The sequence below is a fragment of the Nomascus leucogenys genome, chromosome 5, assembly GCF_006542625.1.
Source record: "Nomascus leucogenys isolate Asia chromosome 5, Asia_NLE_v1, whole genome shotgun sequence".
Lineage (NCBI taxonomy): Eukaryota > Metazoa > Chordata > Mammalia > Primates > Hylobatidae > Nomascus > Nomascus leucogenys.
Window position 1 is genome coordinate 51,238,688 of NC_044385.1, and position 19,775 is coordinate 51,258,462.

General features: G+C 46.1%; 1 protein-coding gene and 1 long non-coding RNA gene across 3 annotated transcripts in view; one reads left to right on the top strand and one right to left on the bottom strand.

Annotated features, from left to right (window-relative positions):
* The window catches only part of CAMK1G (calcium/calmodulin dependent protein kinase IG), a 30,573-nt gene extending 11,222 nt beyond the window's left edge, over nucleotides 1-19,351 (bottom strand). Inside the window, exons 1-3 of one of the 2 annotated variants that reach the window (XM_030813071.1) lie at nucleotides 19,256-19,351; nucleotides 7,631-7,751; nucleotides 2,606-2,734 (exon numbers count right to left, since the gene is read on the bottom strand). In XM_030813071.1, coding sequence (XP_030668931.1) covers nucleotides 2,606-2,734; nucleotides 7,631-7,722 — 221 coding nt within the window. In that variant the 5' untranslated portion in view covers nucleotides 7,723-7,751; nucleotides 19,256-19,351. Of the gene's footprint in view, nucleotides 1-2,605; nucleotides 2,735-7,630; nucleotides 7,752-19,095 lie in introns of both variants that reach the window. The other variant, XM_012506791.2, reaches the window with a different exon arrangement.
* LOC115835160 lies at nucleotides 10,963-16,067 on the top strand. Its single transcript, XR_004030109.1, has 3 exons — nucleotides 10,963-12,879; nucleotides 13,728-13,860; nucleotides 15,716-16,067. It is a non-coding gene; the product is annotated as an uncharacterized LOC115835160 (long non-coding RNA).
* Nucleotides 19,352-19,775: the final 424 nt, after the last annotated feature.

Here is a 19,775-nt window from a genome sequence, read left to right on the forward strand (position 1 = left end):
TTCATTTATGTCTCATGTGTACCTTATACACATAGCTGGTAGGTAATTTTACATAATATTTAAAAAATAATTTTGTGCATAAAACAAAGCTTTGAATGCATTTTGACTGTGACCTGTCACATGAGGTCAGGTGTGGAATTTTCTATTTGTGACATCCTGTCAATGCTAAAAATGTTCTGATCTTGGAGCATTTTGGATTTTAGATTAGGAATGTTCAACCTGCATACAATGGGAGGGATTCAGGTGAGCTGAGCCTCCTCGTGGATAACCACGGAGGAAGCGTTGAAAAATTAGTGTTCCAGAATATTGTGAGAAGCAAGGTAGATGCTTATTTTTAGGGTTAGTTCTGTGGGATGACTTAGATGGTGATTCTCAACCAGGGACTATTTTGCCTCTCAGGGAACATTTGGCAATATCTTGAGACATGTTTGAATGTCACGACTAGGGCAGGGGAAGGTGCTGCTGGCATCTAGTGGGTAGAGGCGGAAGTGCTGCTAAACATCCAACACTGCACAGTACAGCCCCCAACACCACAAAGAATTATCTGGTTCAAAATGTCCACAGCATCATGGTGGAGAAGTCCAGCCCTCTGTTACCCTTGTTTGGGGTTACTCAGAGACTGAGTAAAGCAGAATAATCATATTAGCAGAGAGGATCGGCTTGCCAGGCAGCAATGCTGTGCATGCCTGTAAAGGAGAAAATTCTCTAAGAAGTTTACTCCTGGCTGTGCAGCACAGGGATTAAGGACTTAGGCTCAGAGTCAGTCAGGCCTGGGTTCAGATCTAGCTCAGGCAATTAGGTAACTTCAGCTGGCTTATTCCAGTTTTCAAACCCTTACTTTCCTTGTCTGAATAGTATGTGTCTCTTATAGAATTGTATCAGGATGAAAGGAGATAATGCATAATGCTTAATACAGTGTCTGGGGAATAGTAAACATGTAATCAATAGTAGCTATCTTCTTTAAGATATTTTAGAAAATATAGACCTGGGTCAGTTGTACATGATGAATTCAACTATACTCATAAGCTGGCAATGCTAACATTAATTTATCAATTATTCACTCACTGAACAAACATTTATTGAGCACAAATACTGTTGATACAAGGCAATAATAAGAAAAATGACATGGTCCTTGCTCTCACTTAGTTGAGAGTCTTTCTTTGCCTTAATCTCCCTGGATGCTAGACCTATGTCTCCAGCATGTTATGAAATGCCTTCATATTGAGATAGGTGTATACTCATATTCAGTATGTTCCAACCAATTTCTTTCTATTTCATCCAAGCCTACACATCCTCTTTGTTCTCTGTCCCAAGCAATGATATTGTTGTCCACTTGATTGCTCAATCTCAGGGTCTCTTTTAATGCTTTTGTCTTGTGTACTTTTACCAGTCAACCCCAAACCCAATCACTTCTCTCTTTGAAACATCTCTTGTATCTAGTCCTTTTAGGCACACATGATTCTTCCACTACCTTTGCTTATATTCTCAACCCATGCCTAAATTATTGTGAAAGTCTTATAATTAGCCTCCTGTCCTCTAGGCTGGCACCCTCCAATCCATCCTCCACTGTGCTTGAGAGGGATGGCTCCAACATGTTAATCAGACAATGTGACTCCTCACTTAAAATCTCTGATGACTTCTTTTTGCCCACAGAATAAAGCCAACATTCCTTATCATGGCATCTAAGATCCTTTGTAATCAGGTCTCATTTCATGATTTGAGTCTCATCACTTGTCTCTTAATACTATGCACTCTAAATTCAGGGATTTTCAATACTCACTCTTCCCTAAAAGCCCTTGCACTTCCATGGTTCTACATTAAAGTTTATGCTAGTCTTGGCCTGAATTCCCTTTCTGTATTGCCTTTCTTGACCCACAAAGTGTGACTCATCTATCAAGGTCCATCTTCTTTGAAAGTGGTCCAATAACTCATGCTCATAAAAACACACGCATAGGCAAAATGAATCTTTATCTCCTCCAAACTCTGCCTTCTGCTAGTGTGACTCACATCCGATTTTGTTGGATTTTCTTATGGGCACCTCTGTATCCAGCGTAGGCTCCTGAGGGTAAGGAATTTTGTCTGCCTCATCCTTGTGGTCCTGATCCTGTGTTGATGTGCCTAATACACTTTTTGGTACACCATAAGGGTTTCACAAGGGTCTGTTGTAAGAGTCTTGCTGTAAACATTTGATGATTTGCAGTATTGCCTTCACCATGATGGTTGGAGTGCTGAACCTCCATGTGCTTTGTTATAAATTGAAGCTAATTTCCAAATCTTATGCTGCCTCCTTAATTATTAATTCTTCCCGATGTTGGCCCTCAATTGATTTTTGTTCCTTTGAGCTAATTACTCTCCAGCCTATGTGCACAAACCAGTTCTGCCACCAGTGGGTTTGCTCATCAATTTGTTGCCAAAAAAAAAAAAAAAATTCAGCTAGGACAGCTGTCCAACTAAACTTAGCTAATTGGCTGAACTGACCCATCAGCTCAATCAAAGGGATCAATGCCTTTGGGTGGAGAAATACAGTCCTAGTCCTTTTTGAAGGTAATTTGTGAAGAAAATATTGTGATCCCACAGTGATCCAATCAACCCGAGACCCACTCACTTTTTCAACACAGCAATCTCATTCTCCAGGCTGCTGTCCCGGAAGGCAGGTGACTTCTTGATGCACTTCAGAGCAAAGAGCTTCCCAGTCAGTCTTTGCTTCACCAGGAAAACTTCTGAGAAAGCTCCTCTGAGGAGAAGATACCAAAAGATAAAACTTAGTAGGGGGCAGACATCTTACACTTCCAGATGTGAGACCTCAGAAAGGATGCAACAGAGTCTGTGTACTCCTCTGACCACAAAGGCATATCCTGAATTTAAATCTGGAAGAAACATCAGGAAAATACAAAATTTAAAAAAGGGCAGGGGGGAACCTGTATTCTTCCAAAATGCCAATGTCATAAAAAAGCTAGGGAGAGATAACACCCGAGTGCAATACCAGACCCTAGACTGGAACCTGTACTGGAGGGGAAAAAATGCTATAAAACACATAATAGGGTCAATTGATAAAACTGGAGTAGGGATGACAGACTAGGTACACTCAATGTGTCAATGTTCAATTCACTGAAGTTGAGAACCATACTATGGTCGTGTAAGGGAATACCCCATCCCTAGAAATATACACAAACGTCCTTGATAGGTAAAAGGTCATGATGTCTGTCCACAACTAACTCTTGGGAGATTAGGAAAGAATCGCCTTTCTACATCTATCTCTACAAATCTACAGAGAACATAGCAATGAGAAGGCAGATGGGGGAAATTGTGAACAAGAGGTGAATCTGGGCAGGGGGCATTTGGAAATTCTTTCTACCATTCTTATTTTATTTTATTATTCTTTTAGAGATGGGGCTTCACTATGTTGCTGATCTGGTTAGGCTCTGTGTCCCCACTCAAATCTCATCTGGAACTCTAATCCCCATAATCCTCATAATCCCCATGGGTCAAGGGAGAGACCAGGTAGAGGTGATTGGCTCATGGGAGCGGTTTCCCTCATGATGTTCTCATGATAGTGAGTGAGTTCTCATGGGATCTGATGGTTTTATAAGGGGCTCTTCCCCCTTTGCTTGGCACTTCTGCTGCCTTGTGAAGAAGGTGCCTTACTTCCCCTTCACCTTCCACCATGATTGTCAGTTTCCTGAGGCCACCTCAGCCATGCTGAACTGTGAGTCAATTAAACCTCTTTCCTTTATAAATTACCCAGTCTCGAGCTGTTCTTCATAGCAGTATAAAAATGGACTAACCCAGTTGCCCAAACTGGTCTTGAACTCCTGGGCTCAAGCAACTCTTCTGCTTTGGCTTTCCAAAGTGTTGAGATTACAGGTATGAGCCACCAAGCCTGGTGCTATTCTTATTTTTGAAATGTTTTTCTAAGTTTGAAATTATTTCCAACTGAAAAGTTAAACAATCAAACTTAGAGGCAAAGTGAAAGGGTAGATGAGGGAAGGATGATAATTACTCTTCATTGTCCTGTGGGCGCTGCTGAGTTATGTTGACGGCAGGTGAATCTGACATGCTAATATGCTTTCTAATTTAAAGATCATATTGGAAGAAAAAGATCCCACCACAGATTCAGGGACTAGGCAGGTGTTATTTCCTGGTTCTATAGTTTGGGAATGACCCCTAGAGACAGAGACTCCACTGCAGCTGTGGAGAGATTTCTTCACTTGGCATGCCCACTAAAAAGAAGCCACTACAGAGTCAATTCATGTCACTTTCAATGTGACTCAGCGTGGCACACTGGAGTGGAAGCTGGAGGTAGCACAGGGGACAGAGTGCAGATACAGTGAGAACAAAAAGACTCCTCTCTCAATTTTAGATGGTGGTGATCACCCTGTGCCAGTTATCAGAGGCCAGGGTGCTGAGCAACCTCTCATTCATTCAGTAGGATCTGCAAAGACAAAAGACAGAACCTAGCAGTCTCTGAGGCAGGCTCTGAAGACAGAGCAGGTGGAACCAATGGGAATACAGGGCAGGATTCCAAATTACAGGCCTCTTGGTTTGAAGGGGGTCCTCTGGAGGTCAGGCTATCAGACCAGCAGTTAAGCTAGGTACAGATGCTGAAGCCTGATTGTTCACGTTAGAATCTCAGCTTTTGGGGTAAAAAGTCACTTAACTCCCATATTCCCAGTTTCCTCATCTGAAAAGTGGGAGTATCAATAGTATCTGATTCACAAGGTTGTTGAGAAGATTAAATGACTTGATATATGTAAAAAGCTTAAAAGTGTTTCTGACATCTATTAAGACCATATGTGTTAGATACTATTATTATCATCACTATTATTTGAATACCAATATGAAGAGCACCCAGTAGTACAAGAGGAGAGAGAATCTAAGTAAGGAAACAGCTGAGCCATCCTTGACCCTGCCATCTGGATATGCTAGAATGAAAGCCCAATAGGAGTCAAGCTTCTATAAGGACTTTAAAAATCTGCATTAGAAATTACTTGGTGTTTCCTGTGTCTGAGTTTCCTGTTTTCCCAGCTGCACTTGGAACTGAGTTAATCAAAGCCTCCTGAGCTTGCTCTATTCATCCATTCACTTACTCATCCCTTCAACCAAGATTTATTGAACACCTACTGAGTCTTAGACACTGGAAATTAAAAGGTGAGTATTTCCATTCTTAAGGAACCTGTAGAATAGTGAGGAACAGGGACAAATAAGCAATTAGCATTTGATTTGAAAAATGCTATCAGGCATTCGATGAATGTTTATTGAACTGATGGAACCTCTTTGTGTCAGGCGGTAAGATTAGTATTGGTCTAGCTTGGAATTCAATGTGAAAGACAGATACATACACAACACATAAGAACGACATATTAAGAGACCACAGAAAATGGACACTTAAGACAGGCCCCTGCTATGGTTGGGCAGGTTGTGCAGTGCAACAACTCCAGCAGGTGCCATTCACCTTGAAGCTATCATACATGTTCATATGATAATTATTATATTTCCTGCCAGAGCAGACAGCAGGCTAGATAAAAGAGCACCTTTTCCATAATTTGTACACTTGTCCACTCTCTACTGCACCCCACTGTGGTAACTCTGTGGGGTCTGCAGCCTGGGGATACTGGTCTTCATCCTGAGCACCATTGAGGTGTCTTCTCTTTCGCTCAGCTTTAACTTCTGCAACAGCTATGATGTGCCTCCTGTCTTGTCCTCCTGCTCCCTTCAAATCACTGCTGAGCTAGATACGTTAGAACACCAGAAGCACTTAAAATATAGATTCCTGGCTGCTGCATCCTGTCTCCCAAAATTCCAGTTTAGTGGGTCTGAGACCAGGGATCTATTTTTCAAAAATCACCCAGGCTAAAAGGAATTGTTATTCACTTTCTTGAGTGTGACAATAATATTGTAGATATATGTGAAAATGCCTTTATTTTAGGAGATGCAAACAGAAGATTCAGAGGTGACATGCCATCATGTTTGCAACTTATCTACAAATAGTTCAGTGCTCAGTACGTGTGTGTGTGTGTGTGTGTGTGTGTGTGTGTGTGGCGTGTGTGATGTAAAATACGTACTCTACAGTGAAATATTAACAATGTTGAATTTAGGTGGTGGATATACTGACGTTCATTTTATCATTATTTCACCTTTTCCTTATGTTTAAACATTTTCACAGTTAAAAGTTGGAGGCATAAACTCTCCAGATGACTCCGACGTTCTCCCAGGTTTAGGTGCTGCTGTGGTAGACTTCACTGAGCTCTAAGAAGGAAGGTGTGTCTGTCTTCTGAGTCCTACAGCACAAGTCTAGCAGATGGTAAATTCTTGTCAACCTGGGCTCCCTTCTGTCCTCTCCTCTCCTCTGGATTTTTGGGACACTTAGCAAATCATTTCTGACTTACTCATGAGCCTTGTCTCTTTCTCCTGCCAAAACCCCCTCTCTAGTCACTCCCATCTTGGTAAAGGCCTTTGATGGAAGGCCAATGCTCTCATGACCAGCATCCCGCTGGGATCCTCCTGTACTTGCAGAGCCTGACAACCTGCCTGTGCCAGGAGGGCCCAGAAGTCTCTTCTCTGTCTATGGCACGAGTGTAGGCAGCCGTCATTGCCCAAGGTCATTGCCTCCTAGTCAGGGCAAAGTGAAGTGGCATTGGCGACAGAGAAAGCTTACCCGGATGGACAGCCCGCTGGCTGCTCTTCACTGCCCAGGCCCAATTAGCCTAGACTAATTAGCTGACCAGCTGGGGTTCTGAGGGGTTTGGGGGCCAGTGGCCCGGAGCTGCTGCCAGCCTGCGTCAGAGTCTGCAGCCTCCCAGGGGAGAGGCAGGACTAAGTGGGGAGTCAGCTCCAGACAAACTGTCTCTGATCTGCCAGCCGTGTAATCATCTTCAAGGAGCAGGCTCAGACACCCTGCAGGCTGGCAGAGGTATGGACTAGAGCACAGCTGAAACACTTAGATGTGGAGGAGGGAGGATGGTGGTGCAGGGGGCTGATTCAGGCGTGTGTGACCCAAGAGCTCCCTGGGCCTCAAAAGCCCCTTCTGTTCCAGTTAGAGCAGAAGATGAGGTTGTTCACTGCTGGAGAAATGAAGATGCTGGGGGAGGAGGCTGGGAAAGTTCTAGGGTCACTGGACCTCCAGAAGTGCTCTCCAACTCCCCTCTCCTGTGACAGAGGCAAGAACCCACAAAGTGGCACAGACCTGGAAGGAGGAAAGGGTCACTGCAGGTGGGTCAGAAGGAGGCAAACCCTGGGGGAAAGGGACTGGTATTCCCTGAGGGCTCCAATTTTGTTTTGTTTTGTTTTGAGACAGTCTCACTCTGTCACGAGGCTGGAGTGCAGTAGCGCAATCTCGGTTCACTGCAACCTCCGCCTCCTGGGTTCAAGCAATTCTCCTGCCTCAGCCTCCCGAGTAGCTGGGACTACATCCAATGTATTAAATCATCTTTGGTATTACCCAAAGTACCTGCCACCCACTCCACCCACCATCCTCCAGGCCACAAAACTCTCCCTAAGTCCTTTAAAGAAATCGAAATGAAGTCACAGCAGCCTCAGTCCAGTTCATCAATTGCTGCCAGCAGAGAACAACTCTTCCAACCTCCCACTGCAGGCAGCCCAGCCCACCCGGCCTCACAGCCCCAGGACTTACGATCCCAGCACTTCCATAAAAATGAAGGTTTTCCGGATGTTGGTGGTCTGTTTCTTCCAGGAACTGCAGTCATCTTCTTCCTTTCGACCCATCGCCTCCAGAGTTGAAGCTTCTGAGGATGCTTTATTGGAGGAAGTGGGAGAAGGAGGAGAAAAAAGGTCTGGTCAGCTGTTTTCTCAAACAAGATTAGAAACAGGCTGCAATACTCACATCTTTCTGTAATTATCAGAAGGAAGGATTAGGAGCAAACCTGTATAATTGGCAAAAATAAAACTATCTCCACATTTGCTTTCAAAAATCACAAGGACAAATTCATGGAATGCCTACTACATGCACATTATGCTTGCTGCATGCTCACATCAGGGCAATAGTGAGTACGTGTGTAGATAACCTGGGAATATCCACCTTGAGGGGATCTGAGCTGAGCTGAGGCATGTCCTGTGTTTTCCAAATGATAGTCACAACGTTTACTCAGACTACAGAGTCAGCCAGGCTTCCTCTCTAATGTCACAACTCTGCCACCTCCCTCAATTTTTCTCACTAGTACCTCTCTCCCACCTGTTATGGGTTAAATGAATGAGTATTGTGCTGTTTTTGTAACTCCTACAACATTTAGCACAGTGCTGGGCAAATAGTTATTCACGAAAATCTAAATTGAATCACTTCCTAAATTTATATCAGAGTTCTGGAGTCACCATATTTATTCAACAGTCAACCAATATGTATTTAGCACTTACCGTGTGCAAGGTGCCGATGTGTGCTGATAACAACACAGATGCTGGCCCTGCCTTCATGGGGCTGCCAGCCTGAAGGAGATGGGCAATGGGCAAGTAAAGTCATACGTGTACAGTTACAGAGTGTGGGGAAAATTAGGAAAGACAAAAACCTGGGTTTGTCATAGAGATAAACAGGGAGGGTCTTCTTTAGATAAAGGCCAGGGAAGGCCTCTTGAGCAGGTCATATTTAAGCTGAGACCCAAAATTTGGGAAGGAGCCAACCAAGCAAAGTGCACGTGAAGGAGCTTCTCTGCAAAAGAAATAAAACACCAAAGCTCGAAGGGAGGAAAGAGCATAGTGTGCTCCAGAGCCTGAAGGGGCGGCGTGGCTGGTGCAGAGTGAGCTCCGTATGGCGCGGGATGGTGAGTGGGTAGGGAGAGGCAGTCAGGGGCGGACAATAAAGGGCTTTGTAGACTCTGTTTAAGACACTGGATTTTCTTCTAGGTGAGACGGGAAGACATGAAGGATTTTTAGCAGAGAAGTTATTACACCATTGATGTTTTAAAGAGTTCACTCTGGCTGATCTGTGAAGGGAGTGGAGGGGGCAAGGGTTGCAGCATGGAAAATGGGTAGTGGGGGGTAGGGGACAGAAGTCTAGGAGAGAGATGATGGTGGCTCGGGCCAGATCAGAGTGAAGGAGAGAATGATGAACCTGGGATGTATTCTGTGAGTCCAGTTATCTACAGTATTAGGCGATGTGTCATATGGTGGGGCAGACGGAGTCTGAGAGGACTCCCATGTTTCTGGCAGGAGCATCTGGGGTTGGTTGGGGGTGCCCTGACTGAGCTCATGAATACTAGAGAGAAACATGTTTTTGGGGTGGGGTTAAATGGTTGGAGGGAATCTCTGTTCCTTTGGATATTCCACTCTGTCTACCCCCTCCAACAGCTGATGGCAGGGTACCAGGTGTCCAGGAGTGATGAGTGAGACACCATTTCTGCCAGCACCCTCTCCCTCATACTCCTTGAACCTGATGGAGAAATAGGAAAATATGCCTAATAGCTGCCCCTCTTGGGCAATGAATGACCTTCCTTCCCCACTTGAGAAAAACTACTCGTAGACTCTATGGGGTCTTCTATTAATAATAGCCTTTGAACAAAAAGAAAGTTTGTTCCTCTATAATTCAGCATTAAGTGAAGAGCATAGTTTTGGAGGCCAACCTGAGTTCAAATCCTACCTTTGCTAGCTACCAGTTAAATGGCCTTGCCTAAGGCAAGTTACTGACCTCTTTGAATCTATTTCCTCATCTGTAAAGTGGGGGCAAAACCCTTTATGATATGGTAAAGGTTAAATGAAATGGTGCACACAGAGACATTGATACACATGATAAACAGTTATTTCTTTTTTATTTTATTTTTTTCTGTTCTGCTACAATCATAAACAGTTGTAACAGAGATAATATTCTGGAGACATTTATTGATGTATTTCATTCCTGATAATCCACACCTGGAGGACTCGTGGTAAAATAGGTTTCATGGAATAGAGGGAAACCTCTTCTGCCATTAAAACACAACTACGAGACTTAGACCCCTGGGAATAAGAAGAATATGATACAAGCAAGGCTCTTGGCAGAGGGGAAGAGGAGGTGGAAAGATGGATACTTTTGGTCCAAGTGGATCCTGGAAAGGGGATGGGGAAACAGATGGTGTAGTTTTCCAAAGCACAGATCTTTGCTTTTTCTCTCTTGGAGTAGAGCATCTGGTCAGGAATGGGGAGACAGGTGACATGGATGGGGTGGCTTACCAGGACCCTGCTGGTGGGAGGCTTTAAGCCTAGGAGGAGCGCTGCCTGCAACCACATCTAACAGGGCAGTGAGGAATCATGGGGAGGCCTCGAGGGAGGACGTGAGTTGAGATAATGCCTCATGCTGGGCAGAGACTCGAAAACCTCCCCAGGGCCAGCTCATGCCGGCTCATGCCAGCTCATGCCAGCTCATGTGCACCTCTCTGGTGTTAATGTTGGCAGCTAGAAAGTGACCACAGTAGGAGTACTGGAGTATTTTTTTTTTTTTTGAGACAGAGTCTTGCTCTATTGCTCAGGCTAGAGTGCAGTGGTGTGATCATTCCTTACTGCAGCCTCAACCTCCTGGGCTTGAAGGGATCCCACCTCAGCCACCCTAGTAGTTGGGTCTACAGGCATGCGTCAACACGCCTGCCCAATTTTAATTTTTTTTCCAAAGACAGGGTCTTACTCTGTTACCCAGGCTGGTCTGGAACTCCTGGGATCAAGTGACCCTCCCATCTTGGCCTCCCAATGTGCTGGGATTACAGGTATAAACCATCAATCCCAGCCTAATAGGAGTATTTACACCATGGACAGTGGCAACAGCTACAATCAGGGCTTCTCCCTGACTCCACCTCCCCTTGCCCCAAGACCTGTCATTAAACATTTACCAGCTCATCATGGCTCACGGCCCTATGAGGGGATGTAGAGCAGGTCACGGCCAGCTGGCTGGGGTTGGTGAGAAGAGACGGTGATGACCAGGGCTTTTCAGGTAAGCAAACAGCTTGGATCAGGGCCTTTAATAGAGTATGTCAGTATGATCCCCGTGAACCAGTGGGACCAGTCATACTTCAGAGGTCACTAGTCGGCTTCTGATGAGATCCAGAGGACTGTGGAATCCAGGGTCCCTGATAAGTCTAAGAAGTCTGAGACCCCTTCTCCCTATGACAACAAGGTTAAGTAAATACCTTACAACATAACATGCCACCTTGAAGTAGAGCAAGAAGAGGAAAGGCCATCTCAAGGCTGTGTTTTCCTGAAAGGCATAAGGTCAGCTAAATGAGACTCTTGAAACCCAAAGGGAGATTTATATGCTACAACGGACAAATTCAAATTTAAAGTTCCCTGTTTCCCTTTTTGCTGCCTGATGGGATGGGAGTTCATGGGAAAGATTTATAAGAAATAAGGAAGCTGCATTTTTTGGTGTACATTTTAATAATGCGTCAACTTGCAACCTGGCTATATAATAATTGGCGGCTATTTATTATTAAAAAATGCATGTGAGAAACTCCTTCATGATTGACCTAGTTGAATATACATCTGGTAGCTTGTGTTTGGGTCTTCTGGCCCATTTGCTGATCTGCTCCTCTTGGCAGGGTGGCAGCCTAGAGGGACCACAGCAGTTCAGGATGCCAGCACTGGCCAGAGGAGGTCTCACTGGCAGTGGTGGGCTGAGACTTGACTTTGAAGGCACAGTACACAAGGTGGAGACATATGGACCCTGACTGGTGGAGATCTCTCTGAGGAAGATGGAATATAAGAGTCAGGGGATATCTTTAGCCAGATGCCCTTCTGTAGATCCTGAGTCCCAAATCTAGCAGCTGCCACTTGTCAGGGTGCTTGGCATCTAGAATGCATGAACTCTTACTTGCTTTACAGGCTGCAAAAAGAAAAATGGGGTACTTTAAATTTGAGATTGTCCATTATTGCATGTTAATCTTATCAGGTTTAAAGAGTCTCATTTAGCTGACCCAGTCTCCAAAATACTTCTTGCTGTGAGGATACACTGCTGCTGGTAAGTCTTGAATGTAGGGGATGAGGGCAAAGGTTTGAACATTTAACAAAGCAAAATCAACTGCCTGTGTGCCTCCCCCACCCTTGCTCTCTCCCCTCTCCACAGAACAACAGGGCTGTGGATGCTGCTTTTCCAGCCAATGAAGAGCCACCTTCCAGCTCTGGGACCAAGAGCCAGGCGTCCATCACTCCCCCTTCCGGAGCTCCCATGGAATGATGGCCTGTTCTCCAGGAGGCTGCACCACCTCATTAGCAGATCTGTACTCACTGTTCCTTCTTTCCCTTCTCTCTTAAATAGCTTTAAAAACATAGTATTCTTAGCAGAAGCTAGGCTGTGAGAAAACATCTTTCTCGCCCACCCCTCCTCCCATACACTGAATCCTAACCATTTAGTTCCGTCTTCAATACAATGTGGAAAACTCAAACGCCCAGATCTGAAACCCCCATAGCTTTGGCTTTTCGTTCCACCCCTCTGTAACAAGAGTGATCGCCTCAAGACTCCCATGCCCTGTGTGGTGGAGGTCTGAACAGCGGGCTTTGAAAGGGGTGCCCACGTTCCTTCCATGGCTGCATCCTGCTTCTTTCTGCTAAAGTCCTCCCCCTTCTCTCTTGACTTCTGTAATCTAGGCCTTTTCAGAGGAAAAGAAAACAAATTCTAAGGAGCTTGAAGCTCCAATATTGCTCTCATTTGTTTCCAAAGTACTCCCCGCCTCTCACTCTATTTCTGGCAACAATTTCCATTGGGTTTCAAAGCTCAGGAGCAGCCGCCACAGATTTCTCTGAGATTTAGGGCTGATTTTTCACATCGATAGCTCAGGAGACTTGGAGGATGTTGGCTTCGTGGCTGGTTCAGGTGCCTTGTGCTTCAGCACAGCAAGATTCTCAAGAATATTCTGCAAAAATGGCTCCTAGCAAAGAAAATGACCTTACTCATGGAACTATCTTTGAGTTGTGGATGTAATACTCCTTCATTCAACATGCATTTATTGAGTACTTCCTGTATACACTTTGGGCTATAAATAGACATTCTATGATAGGAGTCTGGCCTTAAAAGTGCTTACAATCAGGTTATGAAGACCAAACACAGATATATAAATAAGAAGCTAAGAATGCAGGCCAGTCTGCTTAAAGGACTGGGACCATGTGTTACTCATCTTTGAAATCCTAGAACCTACTACTGTTTCTGGCACTCACGAAAGGTCCAGCCCATGGTTGCTAAATGAGTGAATGAGAAAGAAAAGCTTGGGGGTGGGTTGATTGGGGAGCGCACTGTGGAGGAGTTAGACTTAAGATGAGTATAGAAGGTGGGTGGATGTATTTTTTTTTTTTTTTTTTTTTTTTGAGACAGAGTCTCGCTCTGTTGCCCAGGCTGGAGTGCAGTGGCACGATCTCCGCTCACTGCAAACTCCGCTTCCCGGGTTCGCGCCATTCTCCTGCCTCAGCCTCTCTGAGTAGCTGGGACTACAGGCGCCCGCCACCACGCCCGGCTAATTTTTTGTATTTTTAGTAGAGACAGGGTTTCACCGTGGTCTCGATCTCCTGACTTCGTGATCTGCCCGCCTCGACCTCCCAAAGTGCTGGGATTACAAGCGTGAGCCACCGCGCCCGGCCGGATGTATTCTTTATATTGCTTTAGAGAGGAGCCTATAGTGAGAAGACCTGAGCCCTGGGAAGGGACTGCAGCAGGGCCTCCCTCTCTATAGTCCTTGCTGTGAGGCTCTGCCCATGGCACAGCAGCAGGAGAGGGTGGAATGGCCATAGAAGGCCAAATTTGCTTGGCTTCTTTCTTGTCATCATAATTTCAGGGACACTAGTGCCTGGGATGGGATCTGTGTCCAGTTCCTGGTCAGAAGAACTTCCCTGGGACACTAGACAAGGCTCTTCCTGACCATTCTACCTAGAGTCCGTCTACCCACAGCCAGAGTCACTCTCTCTTAGGTGAGCCAGTCCTTTCTTCTGTAATAAGTATGACAGTCTCAAAGCACCCTGTTTACTTGTTTGAGGTTGATCTCCTCTATAGAAAGTAACTCCACACAGACAAAGACCTTGGCTATCTTGTTGCATCCCTTGGGGCTAGCACAGTACCTGCCTCCTGGTTAGTGCTCAATTGTATTTTTTGGATGAACTTCCTGGCCTCTTGGGGGGAAATTCTGCAGCTGTGGAGGAGGCTACAGAGGGGAAAGTTCCTCCTAAAGGGCAGGCAGTACAGCCTTGGGGTGGACGCTGCCTCTGAGTGCAGCCCTTTCCATGCTCCTAGTGGCAGGCTGTGTGATGCTGCTTATGAGAAGCTGGTGAGAGATGCTTGGGCCACGAGCCCAGGAGGCAGGTGCTCCTTCCACGGAGCTTCCCTGTCCTTCCACCTTTTCCAGCTTCATTTAGTAAAGGGAGCACCACTAGCCCGAGACAGAACTCTCAGGCAGATAAGGTTTTTCTGCAGTGGCCTCCTCACTGTGGTCATATACCCTAAAACGGCCAGGTCACCTCATGACCCCACACTGGCCGGATTCTCTCTCTGGACTCTCATGTCTGCCCCACTCTCCATGTAGCCTACCTACCCAAAGTTTCCTAGTTGAGTTGCAGCCATTTAGGGACCTGCCCTGAGGCGCTTATTAAATGAATCAGCTGGGCTAATAGCTTAAAACTGTTACACTCCTAATTAGGTGATCCAGAGTCTTAGGAGCATCACGTTATAATTCAAAGGCTTTCCCTCCAATCGAATCGAATCAAATTGAATCGAATCCAATCCAATCCACTCCACTCCATTCTAATCCAATCCACTCAAATCCATTACAATGTGTGTACATTGTAGGAACAATCATAGTGTTCCTAAACTGGGCATGGACAAACCAGAGGAGACGGGGACAGGGAAGGAGAGCATCTTTGAGTAGCACCTCTGCAATCTTAAGCTCACAGATAATGGTTCTCAATTCTACCCATGGGAAGAGCCACCCTCCTTTTGCTGGTGCTGTCACTAGGGGCTTCTGAGCAAGGAGGCATGAATCACTCTGGGGCATAGTGAGCAGGCTCAGAGCCTTCTGGATCATGCCTGGCTCTTTTACTGACCTTAGAGGACTCAATCTACCCTAAGACTGCTTTTTAGTCTCTGCTTCCGGGATTTTCCATTCTTTGGGAGCATGACTCAGAAAAGCCTATGGGCCTTGGGAGGGAGGTTATCAGTTGGATCATCTTTAATAAGAATGTGCTCTCTGCCTCCAGGCTGGGGCACACCGAATCATGGAAATGTATCAGCGCTTGGTTACAAAAGGGTAAAAGGCAAAAGTTTTCTTGCTGGGTCCCACAGTTTTCTAGACTGTGGCCCATATTGGACTTTATATCATCCACTGGGTTAAAGGAATACTAGAAATAACCCAGACTTGTTCCAGTCTTGGTTTGATATCCAGTAGCTGTGCAGTCCCGGGCAGATCACTATACATCCCTGAGTTTCCATCCTCCTCTTTGGTGAACAGAGGAGATTGGACTAGATTAAAGTTCCCTGAAGTTTGCTTTTCAGTATCTCAGTCCTGGGTGACTCTCTGTGAGCAGGGTGGATTTGCTACCTCCCCTGGCCCCCTTCCTGGAGATTCATAATCCACATTAGCTTATTAAAGATTCTGAGGACCATTAAAGACACATGCTGTTTAATCTGGCATTTCCCAAATTTTGTGGATAGTGAAATTCTTTCCTTCTGTAACACTAACATTAGTGTGCAGGGGATCTAGGGTTTCTCAGAGCATCCTTTGGAAAATGTAGACTAGGCCATCTCTAATGCTTTGTAATTCTTCATATTTTGCAGGGATAGATGAAATTTCGAGCAGCCCTCTGCTATCAGTCACAGCTTCACCCTCCTTGTGGTGTCATAGGTGAATGGCTGGGCCTGTGTCAGAACTCATTTCCAGTTCACGGGTTGCAACCCAAGTGGCTCATCAGCTTGCCAAAGCCCAGGCTCTGGAACCTAAAGGCTTCAGGAAGCTTCTGGCCGGAGAGAAACTTCAAGGACCACCCACTCCATTTCCCAGCCCTTCTGCCACTGCCATTCTGCATTTCAAAGATCAACTCTGCATGCCAATTTCTGTTCACAAAATGACCCAGGGAGAAGGTTTTTCAGTTGTTGCCTGCAGTTTATTTAAGGTGAAAACCTACATTTAAGTTTAGCAAATTCACTCCTGCTGCAGTGACAAGCCATAATTTATGTGTTGCTTATGGTTTATTGTGTACTTCTTACAGAGGATGTGAAGATCATTCCCTAGTGCTTCATGCAGTAGCTGAGAGGTCAACACACGGGGGCCATTGTAGAGAGCAGGGTATGCTGCTTATTCTTAGTGTGCTGCTAAGTATATTGGGCCTTGGTTTCCTCATCTGCTGAATGTGAGTAATGATCCCTGCTCTATTTCTCAGCATTCCTTTGGAGGGCTAATGCTTCAATGGGCACGAAAGCAGTTTGCAGCCTCTAAAATGCCATGCAGTGGGTCCACATTATAGGCACATGAATTAAACACTAAGCACTGGAGAAAGAGAAAGGGAAACCAATAAGGACTTAAACGGGGTGAGCACAGGGCAGGAGACAGGAATCTGCTATTCCTTCAGCTGGTTCCAGCTCCCACGTGCCTTTCACAGTGTGAGCATCTCATCTCACTGTGTTTCTAAAGTGTTTAAAGATATATGATTTTTCATACATCATAGCCCTGAGTGCAAGCCAACTACTTCATCTGGTACTCAACCAAGAAAACAGGGAACTGTTGCAACAAGAGAGGAAATAATACTTTTGTTGGTTTTTTTCATGGGTGATATGCAGGTCTCCATTGGGGCACTTTTCTAAGGAGTTTTCAAGGTTAACTCTGACTGTGTGTCACACACCGCCTTCAAGCCTAATCCCATGCAAGAGGTGCCTCTTTTGTACAGGTTGAACGCTCATTACTATTAACTGTCCCAGCCAGGCACTCTACTGTGGCTTCCAGAAGGGGAGAGGAAGGATCTTTCCCCTACCAGGGATGGAGTACAAAAGGAAGGACAGGCTGAACTCAGGACGAAGGGCTGTGTCAGGAAGCTCTGAGTTACCAGCCTTTCCTCCAAGGACATGGGTTTGACAGTTCATGGATAGTCCGTGCAGTCCCCTGCCTGCTTCAGCTTGCTTTCTTGCTGGCAGCCGCTCCCACTCAGCCCCAACCCCCTCGCCATTGACCGTGGCGGCGCGCCTGCAGTTGTAGCGCCAGGCACGCAGCCTGTTTGCAGACTCAGCCGCTCCCCTCATTCATGCTGCAGCTCATTCACTGGCTGGCGCTGGCAGGCTGCGGCTGGGCGCCGCCACTCGCGCGCACTCGTGTGGCAATTTATTTCTGGCCCTGTGTGCGTGTGTATGGGGGAGAGGGAGCGAGGGAGGCGCTCTCCTCTTAGAGGGGGATGCTTTTTCACTTCCAGGTAGAATCGCTCCCAGGCTTTATAGTATTCGCTGCCCTGGACCACGCACCTGGGTGGGGCACCGCGCTAGGCACTTTGCATGCATTATCTTGTTTAAGGCCCCACGGCCACCTTTCAAGGTAACTGCATTTTACAGCTGAGTTACTGATAGGTAGAAATGTTTAGAAAAATCCCCCACATCAAACAGATAGTGAATCATACAACTGAACTGGATTCCAACGCTAGTCTTCTCGTCACTGTACCACATAACCTGTTGCCTCTTTCCTGGTGGCAGTTGCTGGGATGTCGCTCATCTCCACTTTCATCCTTATGATGCTGTAATGCAATCCTAACATCTGACTGATTCCCCTGGGAACACATGGCTCGGACAATCTTGAAAGGGCTGAATCCCTGAAGCACTCAGATTTCTCAGCATGGAGGCTGGGGGCAGCATGTCTATTGCCCCAAGCCTCTCATGGCTCCAGTTCAAACCATTTCTCACTCTAACCTCAAGCTTCTTTCCCAAAAAGTACTTTCTGAAGAGTACTCTTAATAAGCATCCACACACACACACACACACACACCAGAGCAATCTGCAGCATCATGGAAAGGTCACTGAATTTATCAATAGATCTGGGTTCAGATGCCACCACCATCACCAGCTTTGCAACCCCAGGCAAACCCTTTAACTTCTAAGCCTCAATGGTCTCATCTATACTAAGGGGGAAATAATACATGCCACACCATCTGATGGGATCATCCTAAAGATGATTAATTATAAACACATTATAAACTGTAAAGTGTGGTCCCCATACCAGGTATTACTAAGCACTCTGTGTTATGGCCTGTTTCAGAGGTGGGTCTCATCTTTGGTTCTGGTTAAGCTTGGGTCAGCAGGAATGACAGGGACCTTGTTCTGTCTTCAGCTTATGATCTGGAAAAGATCATCTTCTTACCTAAGGCGGAATCTGCTTGACTCTCTTGACCCTTCTCAGAGATTTTCCTCATGATCAATTTATCTGACTCCAGAGCAAGAGGCTGGCCAGCCAAGCACTGCAGCCAGACCAGCGTGAGCCCTGGCAGCCACCTCCAGGAGCCTCAGGGTTAACGTTTGTGCGTCAAAGTTACGTGGAGAGAAGGGGCCACGGTGTGGATGGGGGTGGTGGTGGTGGTGAATCCAGACCTCCTTTTAAGATCTTCACTTGAGAGGTAAACTAGGGAAGTTTAAAAACAGAAGGGAGGTAGACGCGCCCCTGGGGAAGGTGAAGGAGCTGTCTTGTGACTGACAGCGATAGCTCGGCTGCGTTCTGCATCTTAACGCGGCCGAGGACAGGGAGCCTGAAGCCTGTCCACTGACCCCTTCAGGAGGGACTGAGGCTGATTCGTCTTCCTTAGGCTTGCAGAGCCACAGGCTGTTTACAAATCTTTTTGCCATTGGTTCTGCTAATCCTCCCAATAACCCAAAGAGGTCGGCAGAGAGGGCATACTTTATTTGATGGATGGGGTCAGAGAGGTTAAGAGGTGAAGGTTGAGCAGGAGGGAGGGGTGCAAGAGAGCTGGAGGTCCTGACACCCCAGCAGATGGACGGGGTCCCTCCAGGCACAGAGCCCTGTCCCTAGAATGCAGGCATTGCAGGAGGGGCACATAAAGATATTTTTCTCCCTTTTCCCTGCCCAGAAGGGCAAAAGGCTTCCATGCAAGCCAGCCCAGGAGTGACGGACAGATGGCTCCACCCGGACCCCCCATTCAGACTTATTTTCCAAGACAGCTATAACTTACCCTTGATGCCAAAAGAGTCAGGGAAGACTGGAACTGGGGCTAAAATAAATGCCCAAGTTGCTTACAAAGTGGCTCTTCAAATCCACTCGCTAGGTGCTGCACGCTTCCCACTAAGCAAAGAGACCCTCTAAAGCCAAGAAAAGAAGCAGGGTTTTCTTACCCAGGGACTCGGGAAGAATCCTGCTTGAGCTCCCACTCCACCTCCTACAGGTCTGTGAGGATTAGCTGCTCCAGTGCTTTAACAATAAACCCAATTAAAGGGGAGGAATGCAGGAGTTTTCTTTCCCAGGACCGTAACCATGCAGCCTTAAAGGGGAGTACAAGTAGCTAGGGTGGCTTGCATCTCTCGTTCCTTTCCTCGGCTTTGCTCTCCCTCCCTCCCAGCAAGCAGTAATGAGTCTTATCCAGAAAAATGCTTGTGCATTTTTGCCTGGTGTGTGTGTGTGTGTGCGTGTGTGTGAAATTGTGTTTGCATTGATGTGTGTGATGGAAAGACAGGAAGAATGAAAAAGAAAAACATCAAATTGTAGGTTCCCATTATCCTGAATGGGTGATGACAGGAAAAAATTAGAGAAGCTTTCTAGGATTGCCTGCCTCAGTTTCCCTTTTAACCACTCAGGTGCTGGTGTATGTTGTCTAAAAACACCTCCCTGAAAAACAGAACATCCACACTGGCTGAC